General features: G+C 60.6%; 2 protein-coding genes across 4 annotated transcripts; one reads left to right on the forward strand and one right to left on the reverse strand.

The window, feature by feature from the left end:
• Positions 1-2,175: 2,175 nt before the first annotated feature.
• Positions 2,176-6,090, forward strand: ASIC3 (acid sensing ion channel subunit 3). Of its 3 annotated transcripts, none has more exons than XM_032592534.1 (11): positions 2,176-2,763; positions 3,503-3,653; positions 3,882-4,009; positions 4,166-4,367; positions 4,461-4,517; positions 4,619-4,766; positions 5,069-5,160; positions 5,303-5,382; positions 5,480-5,551; positions 5,723-5,781; positions 5,891-6,090. In XM_032592534.1, exons 1-11 carry the CDS (start codon positions 2,230-2,232, stop codon positions 6,024-6,026), a joined length of 1,659 nt encoding a protein of 552 aa, XP_032448425.1. In that variant the 5' UTR covers positions 2,176-2,229; the 3' UTR covers positions 6,027-6,090. The 3 variants fall into 3 exon arrangements, with proteins under 3 accessions (XP_032448425.1, XP_032448427.1, XP_032448426.1); XM_032592536.1 differs by having other exon boundaries at positions 5,914-6,064; XM_032592535.1 differs by lacking the exon at positions 5,723-5,781 and having other exon boundaries at positions 5,914-6,090.
• A 1,021-nt stretch (positions 6,091-7,111) lies between these two features.
• On the reverse strand, positions 7,112-11,396 carry CDK5 (cyclin dependent kinase 5). Its single transcript, XM_030308831.1, has 12 exons — positions 11,278-11,396; positions 10,532-10,620; positions 10,372-10,439; positions 10,143-10,203; positions 9,987-10,043; positions 9,151-9,246; positions 8,925-8,999; positions 8,664-8,760; positions 8,425-8,494; positions 7,714-7,774; positions 7,531-7,611; positions 7,112-7,404 (listed from the first exon to the last, which is right to left on the reverse strand). The coding sequence occupies exons 1-12, from the start codon at positions 11,312-11,314 to the stop codon at positions 7,318-7,320; spliced, it is 879 nt and encodes a 292-aa protein (XP_030164691.1). The 5' UTR covers positions 11,315-11,396; the 3' UTR covers positions 7,112-7,317.
• Positions 11,397-11,595: the final 199 nt, after the last annotated feature.

Below are 11,595 nucleotides of genomic sequence, written 5' to 3' on the forward strand. Positions count from 1 at the left end.
GGGGGTGTCTGGGCTGACCCCACCCCTACCCCCCACCCCCAGCCCTCAGCCACCAGGCTCTCCTGCCGTCCTTTGTCCCCATGCCTTGGATCAGCACGACACATTTGGCCCACTGCAGGCCAGTAGGTACCAGCCTTTCGGACCGCCGCTCTACTTCCTGGAGGTGTCTGTCTGCTCCAGCTGCTGGGAGTCCTGCCCTGGCCGCCCCATCGTCTCCTCTGGATCATCGGCAGCATCATCAGTCAAATGGACCAGCTCTGCCCTCTCACGGCTGGCATTGCCGTGCCATGCTGAGTACTGTGGCCCAGGGCACCCCAGCTGGGTCAGGGGCACTGTATCTCTTCCTTTAGAAAAGCCCCCCTGCAGGGGCACCCGGCTGGCTCCATGGGTAGAACATGTGACTTTTGATCTCGGCGTCATGAGTTCAAGCCCCATGTTAGGCACGGAGCCTACTTAAAAAAAAAAAAAAAGAAGAAGAGGGGCACCTGGGTGGCCCAATCAGTTAAGCGTCCAACTTCGGCTCAGGTCATGATCTCATGGTTTGTGAGTTCGAGCCCTGCATCGGGCTCTGTGCTGACCGCTCAGAGCCTGGAGCCTGCTCCGGTTTCTGTGACTCCCCCTCTCTGTGTGTCTCCCCTCCCCTGCTCACCCTTTCTCCCTCTCTCTCAGAAATAAATAAACATTTAAAAATTAAAAAACTGGGGCGCCTGGGTGGCGCAGTCGGTTAAGCGTCCGACTTCAGCCAGGTCATGATCTCACGGTCCGTGAGTTCGAGCCCCGCGTCAGGCTCTGGGCTGATGGCTCGGAGCCTGGAGCCTGTTTCCGGTTCTGTGTCTCCCTCTCTCTCTGCCCCTCCCCCGTTCATGTTCTGTCTCTCTCTGTCCCAAAAATAAATAAAAACGTGGAAAAAAAAATTTCAAAAAAACAAAAACCCCGCCCGCCCACTCCTGCAAAACAGGCACACTGCCCACTATGATACAGGTGTGCAAAATGGTAGAATTCCCACAGTGGGGAGTTTTGTGATATCTACCAAATTATCCATTCAGCTGCCTCTTGACCCAGCAGTTCCATTTCTGGGAATTTACAACCATGCAATGGTATTGAGAGCACCATTGTTTACAATGGAAGACTGGAAACCCCCAGTGTTCATCAATGGGAGTGTGTGTAGATAAAACTTGGTCCGTCCACATAGTGGAATAGAATGGATCCATTTAAAAAATGGGGAAGCGTTCCAGGTACGAGGTAATTCCAGTCTCCAGAATGTTTTTAAGGGAAAAAAAAAGTGAAATTCTAGGGCACCCGTGTTCCCCCAGAGAGTGCCGCAGTCACTGTGGCAGAGGCCAGCCTCTCAGGAGGGCCTCGGCGTGGGGAAGTGGGAAGAGGACACTCAGACCACTCCGGGACTTGAGACCTGCAGAGACTCTGGCCACGCGGCGTAGGCTGCTGGGGGCTCGAATCTGCCGACGCCAAACTTCCCACCACTTTCCAGCCTGGTCAAGAGCCAACTCCTCTCTTTGTGAAGGAGCAAATTATCCCAAGTGAGGTTAGTGGGAAGGGAGGAGAGACAAAAGGAGGGAGGGACCGGGCCGAGGGTCAGCAACTGACCCTCCACCCAACCGCAAGGGCCGCAGCTGGGAACCTAGAGGGCCATTAAGGCACCCCCAGCCCCGACATCTCTCCAGACTCCCTTCAAGCCCTACCCGGGATTGCTGTGGTTTTCCGCTGGCGCCTCTGGCCTCCACAGCCACGCCCCTTCCCCCCAACACGCTGCACTAATGGCTCAGCCTGGGGCCCCAGGGACCTTCCCTGCCCCCCAGACTGCTCTGCGGGCCCCCTTGCCCCCTCACTGCTGAAACCCAATCCTCTGCGGCAGCCCTGGCTCCGCAGAGCAGCCTCCCGGCAGAGCGGCCCCTGCCTCCCAAGTCGGCTGCGCCCTACCTGGCCTCTCCTGCCGAGCCCCCGGCCCAGCGCTGAGCCTAGTGGAGCCCCGGCTGGTTCCTTCGAGACAGCCGAGCCGAACCTGCCCGGCCAGTGCCTTCCCGCTTCTTGGTTTGGGCCCCTCTCCCCACTCTCTCCTCCCCTCCCCTTCCCTGCAGTGACCCCTGCCCGGCCCCCCAAATCCTCAGTCCCTCCCAGTCCTCGGACTGACCCTCTTTCCTCTCTCCAAGTCCCTGCAGCCTGATCGCCAATCCCCAGCCCTCTCGGTGTCCCCCACCCTGGACCTCAGCCATGAAGCCCCATCCTGGGCCAGAGGAGGCCCGGCGGCCAGCTTCGGACATCCGCGTGTTCGCCAGCAGCTGCACGATGCATGGGCTGGGCCACGTCTTCGGCCCTGGGGGCCTGACGCCTCGCCGAGGGCTCTGGGCCGCAGCCATGCTCCTGTCGCTGGCTGCCTTCCTCTACCAGGTGGCTGAGAGGGTGCGCTACTACGGGGAGTTCCACCATGAGACAGCCCTGGACGAGCGCGAAAGCCACCGGCTCACCTTCCCCGCCATCACCCTGTGCAACATCAACCCACTGCGCCGCTCGCGCCTCACGCCCAACGACCTGCACTGGGCCGGGCCCGCGCTGCTGGGCGTGGAGCCCGCTGAGCATGCCGCCTTCCTGCGTGCCCTGGGCCGGCCCCCCGCGCCCCCCGGCTTCATGCCCAGTCCCACCTTCGACGTGGCTCGACTGTACGCCAGGGCCGGACACGCCCTGGAGGAAATGCTGCTGGATTGCCGCTACCGAGGCTGGCCGTGCGGTCCCGAGAACTTCACCGTGGTGAGCTGGCTGCCGGCCCGGCCTACCAGGGACCCGGCCAGTCCCTGCCCAGGACCCGCAATTCCCCCAGCCTTGCTGGCCCAGGCTCCTCCTAAGCTAGGGGACCTTCACACCTGTGCCGGGGATCCTTTCCTTCCCAGCCGGGCGACGGGCTCCACACCCCACCAGTGCCTTTCTGTCCAGCCCAGGAGACGGCCCTCCTTGGGGACCCCTGCCTGCCATTCAGCTGGACTGCAATGTACAAGGTCATGCCTTCCAGCACAGGGCACTCACTGGGGCTGGCTCTGGGCCCGAGCTCTGGTCTGTGGAGCCCCTGCCCCTGGGGCCTGGGGGAATCCAGTGGGGCCGTTCTAGAGCAGAACGCTCTCCTGCCTGGGGGAGTGGGCTTGTCTTCCTTCTGCCTCTCCAACATTCTGCCAGTCCTGGAGGAGGGCAACTGAGACCCACTTCCTTTCTTGCCATTCTCTGAAGACACACTTGTCCTACAGGCTGTGCCCTGGGCTGGGGGGCTGGGGGGCTGAGGAAGGGGGAGGAGGGGCTGCGGTGATGGGAGCCCACAAGGGTCCAACTAGCTGTGCTGGTGAGTGGGAGGGGCTGGGGGCACTGAGATGTGGGTTCCGTGTTCAAAGAGACCACATAGAGGATGGGGAGGGGAGAGGTCTCATGCTTGCCTGGGGGAAAGAGCTGGCCGGGCTCCTTGTCCCCTGGTGAGCTCTGTCCCCCGTCTGCTCACCCACAGATCTTCACCCGGATGGGTCAGTGCTACACCTTTAACTCCGGCGCGGATGGGGCAGAACTGCTCACCACTCCCAAGGGCGGCATGGGCAACGGGCTGGAAATCATGCTGGATGTGCAGCAGGATGAGTATCTGCCCGTGTGGAGGGACATGGGTATGGGGGCACCCGTGTCAGGCTGGAGGGGTGGCAGAGATGGTGTACAAAAGGCTCTGGGAAGGAGAGGAGGCGCTAGGAAGGGCCCCAGAGGAGTACATCCTCTCCTGTGAAGTCGGTTGGGCGGGGGGGGGCGGGCAGGGTTGGCCCGTCACAGTCCTGGGGCAAGCCGTCTGCAGCAGGGGGGCTCCTGGGACACAGGCGTCAGGGTCCCCCTTTCCCCTGCAGAGGAGACCCCGTTTGAGGTGGGGGTCCGAGTGCAGATCCACAGCCAGGAGGAGCCGCCCACCATCGACCAGCTGGGCTTCGGGGCAGCCCCCGGCTACCAGACCTTCGTGTCCTGCCAGCAACAGCGAGTATCCTCATGGGTTTTTCCAACCCCCTCCTTCAGCCGCAACATCTCAGACCATCCCAGGGGCCTCCAGCCCTCGGCATGCCGCCTCGGTGACCACTCACATTGCACCTGGTCGCCCCACTTCTCCCCGAAGCCTCCTTAACCCGACCAACTACAGCTGAGCTTCCTGCCACCACCCTGGGGTGACTGCAGCTCCGCACCTCTGGACCCCGACTTTGAGCCGGAACCTTCTGGTCCCCTAGGTCCTCCCAGCCCCAGCCCAGGCCCCCAAGCCCCCTATAGTCTGATGGGGTGTCGCCTGGCCTGTGAGGCCCGCTATGTGGCGCGGAAGTGTGGCTGCCGAATGATGCATATGCCAGGTAAGGAGCTGGTGGGGGCGAAGGCGGGGGTCCAGGTACGGCGAAGGGGCCTGGGAGCTGCTCCTGAAGCGGTCTCCTCCCCCACCACGCCAGGCGGGGCGCCAGTGTGCAGCCCCCAGCAATACAAGGACTGCGCGGACCCGGCGCTGGGTAAGGGGCAGACCTCCCCCGCGTCCCCACCCCCGCTCGGCTCCGGCTCCCGGACTCGCCGGCCGGGTGGCCCTGACTCAGGTGACTGTGGTGGCCCTTAGACGCCATGCTGCGGAAGGACGCGTGCACCTGCCCCAACCCCTGCGCCAGCACGCGCTACGCCAAGGAGCTCTCCATGGTGCGGATCCCGAGCCGCGCCGCCGCCCGCTACCTGGCCCGGAAACACAACCGCAGCGAGGCCTACATCGTGTGAGTCGGGCCACCCGGGACCAGACGGGGCAGGGTGGGGGGAAGGGCGGGGGCACCCTCCCGCGGGCGAGCCTTCGTGCGCACACCAGGGTGCAAGCCCAGCTTGTACATCATCGCGGGGCTCCTGGGACTCTGGCCAAGCTGTTTAACCTTTGTGATAGCATCTCTTCCGCAAACGGGGCCGTGACACCCGTCCCGGGGCTCTTAAGAGGAGTCACAGACGGGAGATCGCGCACCTCTCTCTTGCCAGCAGCTGTCACCTGGGGGTGTCCAGCGAGCTTTCTTGGCCTCTTTTCCTCCAGAGAGAACGTGCTCGTGCTGGACATCTTCTTTGAGGCCCTCAACTATGAGACCGTGGAGCAGAAAAAGGCCTATGAAGTGTCAGAACTGCTCGGTGTGTGTGTGTGTGTGTGTGTGTGTGTGTGTGTGTGTGTGCGCGCGCGCGTGCGCGCACGCGCATCGAGGTCATCCAGAAGTCTGGGGAGGTGTGGGCTTGGCAGGTGGCTGTGAGCTGATGGGCAACCTGGTCTCCACAGGTGACATTGGGGGCCAGATGGGGCTGTTCATCGGGGCCAGCCTGCTCACCATCCTTGAGATCCTGGACTACCTCTGTGAGGTGGGCCTGAGCCCCAGCTGGGGGAGGGGGAAGGAATCAGTGCATAAGATCCAGGAGAAGGTGTGTAATGGCCACTTCCCCCACTGCTTGCCCCCAGGTGTTCCAAGACAGGGTCCTGGGATACTTCTGGAACCGGAAGCACTCCCAAAGGCACTCTAGCACCAATCTGGTAACAAACCCTTCTTCCTTCTTTGCCATCTCCAATGTCTTCCCCTGAAGCCTAGAACACCATCCCTACCCAGCTGAGGAAAGAATGGTGGGGGAGGAGCGTGCAGTGACTTTGGCTGGTCCTGGGAGGGAGGACTCCTCTCCACCTCTGACCCTCTCCCTCCTCCCACAGCTTCAGGAAGGGCTGGGCAGCCATGGAACCCAAGTTCCCCACCTCAGCCTGGGCCCCAGGTAACAAGAAATGGCTTCCTATTTCAAGGGAGGAGGGGCAGGTCCAGTCTAGGGGGTGACACCGAGGTTCAGGAGGGGAGGGCAGTGGGAACAAGGCCTCCTGTCCCAGCACAGTGGTCTGGGTCTCACCAGGCCCCCCACCCCTCCCTGTGCCGTCACCAAGACTCTGTCTGCCTCCCACCGCACCTGCTACCTCGTCACACGCCTCTAGACCTGGCATCTGTGTCTTCCGGGCTGCACCTTGACATCTTGGACTGGCCCAGCCTGCACATGTCTCTGCCCTCTTCACCCCAAATAAAGTTCTAGTGCGTCAGACTCAGCTGTTTCTCTCACAGCCAGACTAGTCAGGCTAAGGTCAGAGAAGACCTCCGCCCACCAACCTCCAGTGGACGGCGTCTGAGATGCAGGTGGGTCCCAGTCAACCACCACAAATCTCTCTGGGCGAAAAGAGTAGTGAGAGGGCGTCCTCCCGCTGCACCTCAGCATGAAGGAGTTTATCGAAATGACATCTCAGAGAGAAAGGAGCCCAAAGCCAGGTATCAAGGCAAAGAGGACTCAGCGGGAGGACAGTTATGTTCGCGGCACACAAGGGAATAGTTGAAGAAGGCTCTGACCCAGAGCCTGGCAAGAAGTGGGGGGCAGGGAGAGGACAGAGGGTGTGTAGCCACTTCCAAGAACACAAGCTGCTGTCCGCCTTAGATCATGACTCTTTTCTCACGTTTGGGACCAAGCACCAGCACACCACCTGTCTCCATGGGAACTGCTCTGCGTCTCCAACCTTCCCAAAGAGCAGAAGGTCCCAGCTTGAGATGGTGGAGGGAGGCCTTCCCTTCCCACTCCTGCCAGGAAGAAGACATCCTGGCCCCAGCTACAGCCCCATCCTTGCTCTTTCTCTGTACCTCAAATATTGGAAAACTGACAAGGGAGCAGGGGAAGGGATGTTCCTCGTCTAACCGCATCTTTGCATCCCTGCTGTCCCAGCCTATCAGCCTGGGTATGGGGGGTGGGGATGAAGGGAAAGATGGGGAGGTACACGTGGGGTACGGAGAGCCGTGAAGAAAGGCCCCGCCCTTTTCTCCCCATTCTGGTGCAGGCCCATCCTTACTCTGACACTGGCTGCCAGCATAAACACATGTGCGGGGGTGGTACTGCCCCGAGCCCAGCCGTCAGGGGTGGGGGGCGGTGCCCCCAGCCCCCAAGTGTCAGGCCACTCAGAGTAGTGGAGCAAAGGCTGGACCACTGGGCTGGGTCTGAGCCAGAAGCAAGGCCGGAGAGGGCGGTAAAACAGAGACCCCTGCCCAAGCCCACCCGCCTCTCAGAGCCACTCTACCACATCAGCCAGAGTGTGGGAAAGGAGCCAATTTATGAAATTAAATAAAGTCCACGGAGGGAGCGAAGAACACGGGCCGGGGCACCCCCACCCCGGCCGGGCCCAGCACAGCTGGAGCTCAGCACCCCGTGCACCCCCGGCTTTTCCTCCCCTCCCGGGAGGGGGCTTAAATAGGCCAGGCCCCAGCCCGGCCAAGGTCCTGGAGCCTACGGGGGGCAGAAGTCGGAGAAGTAGGGGTGTTGCAGGGCTTCCTCTGCCGAGATGCGCTGGACGGGGTTACATTTCAGGAGGTTCTGAAGGCGCGAAGAAAGGCGCGAAGAAAGGCGGGTTCAGGCTGGGTTAACTGCCTCCAGCCCCAGCCTCCCCTAGACCTCCTGACAAGTGTCTGGATCCCACCCTCGGCCCCTGCCCTCGGTCACCTGTAGAAGGTCCCTCCCTGTGGCATTGAGCTTGGGTACGACATTCACCAGGGACGTTGTGGCCGGGTACATCGGGTAGGGCTGTGGGGGTGGGGGTGCAGGGAGAGTCAGACCAGCAGTGCGGGGGCCCGGAGGCTGCTACAGCTGGGAAGCAAAAGGGACCCCCGCTATTCCCCGTCACACCTTATAGTCTGGCAGCTTGGTCATGGCAGGCCACTGCTCCTCGGTTGGTGTCCCCAGAAGCGTGTCCATGGGGTCAAGGATCACTCAGGTGGAAAGGGGCGGGCGAGGGGCTCTTCCCCTCCTCGGGGGGGGGGTTCTCATATACCCACCTCCACACCCCTCACTTTATCCCACCGCTCATGCCAGAGGCAGGACCCAGCACGTGCAGGGTGTTCCCGGGGTGCGCCAGGCACTTTACAAACGCTCACTCCTCTGACCTAAATAAACCCCGATGTCTGTTGCTGATGAACCAGTCGGCCTTCTCCTACTCCCACATCTACCCCCCCCCCCCCCGCTGCTTTTGGTTCCTGCGTCCTAAGGATTCACTTCTCAGCTGGAGGAACACGCTCACGGCTACTCCCCCAAGTGAGCCCTCCTTGTCACAGGTCACACACTCTCCAGCAGACGGCTTCAACCCTGCCCTACCGGGGTGTCCGCCCTCCATCCCCTCGCCCAAAGCCACCCCCTCTCCTGGCCCAGCCCATGCACTCTGCGCTCCACAGGCTCCTTACTCCCCTTCGTGTTTTTAAAATTAAACTCTACACCCAACGTGGGGCTCAAGCTCGTGACCCCCGTGGTCGAGAGTCGCACGCTCTACCGACCGAGCCTGCCAGGTGCCCCCTCTGACTCCCCTTCAGAGAGCTCGAGGCAAAGGGAAATGTCGAAGGATATCGGAAGATTCTCTTCAACTGGTCGTCTACGTCATTGCCCGGGAAAAGAGGCCGCCCCGCGTTGGCCAGCTCTAGGGGGTGCAGTGGGGTATGAAGAACCCCTCATTCCCATGGCACCCTCTGTGTGTCCTATCCCCAGCCCCAAGCGCCTCACTCCCTTCCCCAGAGGGGCCACTCCAGACCCGATCTGTCCACTCAGATGGGAGAGACAGTGGCTCCGCAGACCCCCAGGCATGTCACCTGCAAAGATGCAGCCGGCCGACCACATGTCGATGGATGTGGAGTACAGCTTGGCCCCAAAGAGGACATCCGGTGGGCGGTACCACAGCGTGACCACCTGGAGAAGACCCCACCCACAGCGACCCCCCTGCTTAGAGGACTGGGGAGGAGGGGCTCGGTGAGAAGGGGAAACAATTGTGTGGGACCTGGAATAGGAGATGGAAAGATGCTCAGAGGGGACCCCCTCCCTCACCCCCATCTCCCACCCCCCCTCCAGCTCACCTCAGCTGAGTAACAGCGAACCGGGATCCCAAAGGCTCGAGCCAAGCCAAAATCGGCCAATTTCAGCTCCCCGTTCTGAGTGGAGATGGAAAGGGACTTTGAGAGGGGTTTTCAACAGTCCCAGGGCAGGCCTCCTTCTTCTGCCTCCCAGCCCAGCTCCCCCCATCACTTGTGCCAGCCAGTGACTACAGCCTCCCTGACCTCCCACCTTCTCCCCAGGAGGTACCCTGTTTATCAGCAGGTTCTGGGGCTTCAGGTCCCTGTGCAGTACATTGCGGCTGTGACAGAATCCCAGGCCTTTCAGCAGCTGGAAGAGGAAGGACTGTGGGGTGGAGAGGGGTGGCAGGGGGAGAGCATCAGACCTTCTGGAAGGAAGCTGCAGCCAGTAGTGGGTCACGTTCCCCTCTTCACCCTCTGCTAGCCTCGAAACCCCACCCATCTTTCAGCAACCTCATCGCTTTGCTACGGAGGACCTGCTTTGTACGGTGGTAGGTATTATATACCCATATATATAGGTATACATGTGGGGGCCCTGCTCCCCACCCTTCTAGAACTTACAGCCTAGTGGGCCTTCCCCCCCTCCCACTCTGATCTCTCCCCTAACTGGCCTTAGGTAAGCACACACTTGTAGCCATCAATATATATGCTGTGCTGTATTATCATTCAGCGCTGCTTCCCCTGGGACTGGGGCCAGGCACTCGGGCCTAGCACAGTGCCTGGCATACAGCAAAGCATCCAATAGGTGTTTGTTGAATGAGTGAATGAATGAACGAGTGAATGAATGAATGAATGAGTGAACGAACGTATCTCTCTGACTCTCATTTCCTCGTCTCTCAAATGCAAATCGTATCACTGATATCAAAGTATTACTGTCAGATCAAAGAGACCATGTCAAGATGCTTGCTCAGACAGAAAGCTCCTGGAGGGTAGAGACAGGGTTTTCTCATTCCGACACCCCAGCGTGTCCCCGCTCAGGCCCTGAACTTGGTGCTCAGAGAGTGCATACGCTGAAGACAGAGTGCCACTTGGCCTCAGTGAGTCTCCAGGACACTAGCCCCTCACCTTTACAATTTCAGGATCTAGGTCACCATTGCAGCTGTCGAAATACTTCTTAAGGTCCTAAAAAGGGATGGGGGTGGGGAACGTGACAGAGTTTAACCTCAGTCTGGGCCCCTATACCCTCCCCCAAGGCTACTGGCCCCCAAGTCCCCCTGTCACCTGGTCACAGAACTCAAAAACCAAAGTCAGCTTCTTGTCGCTATGCAGGACGTCATGAAGCCTAGGGAGGAGGGAGGACTCAGCGGGGCAGGTCCACGAGTTTCAGCCTCAGGTCCCCAAGGGATCTGTATCAGCCCAACCCTGGTCCCAGCATCAGCCCAGCCCATCTCTGAAGCCCCCCTCCTCCAACTGACCACACAGCCAAGGAGGACCCTGCCCATCTACACACCTGACGATGTTCTTGTGCTTCAGCTCTTTGAGTAGGCAGATTTCCCGAAGGGCTGAGCTCGGCACTCCCTACACATGGGAGGGGGCCGGGTGGGCAACAGTCACATCCCACCCAACCTGGGCCCTCAACCCCCTCCCTAGCCCTGATGTCCCAGTCCTACCTCATCATCGTCATCCAGCCTCACCCGTTTCAGAGCCACAATCTCATGGGTCTCTCGGTTTTTGGCCTTGAATACTGTTCCATAGGTGCCTACAGGAAGGTCAGGGGCGAGGGTAAAGATGGGACACCCTTCCTACCCCAGGAAGTCCCTGTCAGGAGAGCAGGCAACGCAGGTGTGCGTTATTTCTGATGTCTGGACGAGTAAGGGAAGAGATTGAGGGTGAAAGGCTCAGCATTTGCAGAGCTTTGTAAGTGACGAAGGGGCAGAGAAGGTGCCTGTAGATAGATGGCTCACGCGTGTCTGCAGCAGGGATAGGCTGTGGCTGCGAGGGTAAGGAGGTCTATAATAAAGGCGGTGCTTCCGGAGGGTCTGGGGATGGTGGGCAGGTCTGGGAGAAAAGTGGGGGTCGGCGGAAATGTTGAGATTGGAGGTCTGCATCGAGAACTGAGGCTGGGGGCTGGGTGAGGTTTTGCAAATGGTGCTGAGGCTACGGGTGGAAGATGCAGGAAGTGTTAAGGTCGGCAGGTGGGTCTCCAGGAAGTGCTAAGGTTGGGAAGGGGCGTCTGCGGGAAATGCTAACGGGAAGGACAGGTGTCCGCAAGGAGTGTGGAGCTCGGGGCCAGGGCTGCAGTCTGGGCTGAGGTCGGAGCCTGTGGGTATTGCTGACGGTAGAGGAGCCAGGCTGCAAGGAATGCTGAAGGGTCTGTAGAGGAAGATCTTGCAGGAACATCTCGTAGTCCCATTACCTTCCCCAATCTTCTCGAGTTTCTCGTATTTCTGCATCGCGGCAGCCGCGGGGACCCCTACGGGCCCTGGGTTCTAAGACTCCGGCCCCGGCGTTGCAGAGGAGGCGGCACCCCAGCCTCCGGCCCTGCCCCGCCTCCCCCCTCCCCTCCCGCCTGCGCAAGGGCTTCTGGGCCGTGTAGTACTAAGGGTACGCAGGTTTCCCAGCAATGTCCCGGGCATTAGGCAACAAAAAGACTACAACTCCCAGCAGGCTGCGCGAAGGTTCTCTGCAGCACTCGCTTCCCGGGGCCCCGGTTCGACCGCGGAGGAAAACCTTG

This window comes from Lynx canadensis, chromosome A2 (assembly GCF_007474595.2).
Source record: "Lynx canadensis isolate LIC74 chromosome A2, mLynCan4.pri.v2, whole genome shotgun sequence".
NCBI lineage: Eukaryota > Metazoa > Chordata > Mammalia > Carnivora > Felidae > Lynx > Lynx canadensis.

Excerpts from the sequence above, each read along its gene's own strand:
- ASIC3 (XM_032592534.1), top strand. The coding sequence starts at position 2,230 with ATGAAGCCCCATCCTGGGCCAGAGGAGGCCCGGCGGCCAGCTTCGGAC. Across the intron at positions 4,368-4,460 it reads CCGAATGATGCATATGCCAG|GCGGGGCGCCAGTGTGCAGC; the intron begins GTAAGGAGCTGG and ends CCACCACGCCAG. Across the intron at positions 5,161-5,302 it reads TGAAGTGTCAGAACTGCTCG|GTGACATTGGGGGCCAGATG; the intron begins GTGTGTGTGTGT and ends TGGTCTCCACAG.
- CDK5 (XM_030308831.1), bottom strand. The coding sequence starts at position 11,314 with ATGCAGAAATACGAGAAACTCGAGAAGATTGGGGAAG. Across the intron at positions 9,247-9,986 it reads TAGATCCTGAAATTGTAAAG|TCCTTCCTCTTCCAGCTGCT; the intron begins GTGAGGGGCTAG and ends TCCACCCCACAG. Across the intron at positions 7,405-7,530 it reads CAGGGAGGGACCTTCTACAG|AACCTCCTGAAATGTAACCC; the intron begins GTGACCGAGGGC and ends TCGCGCCTTCAG.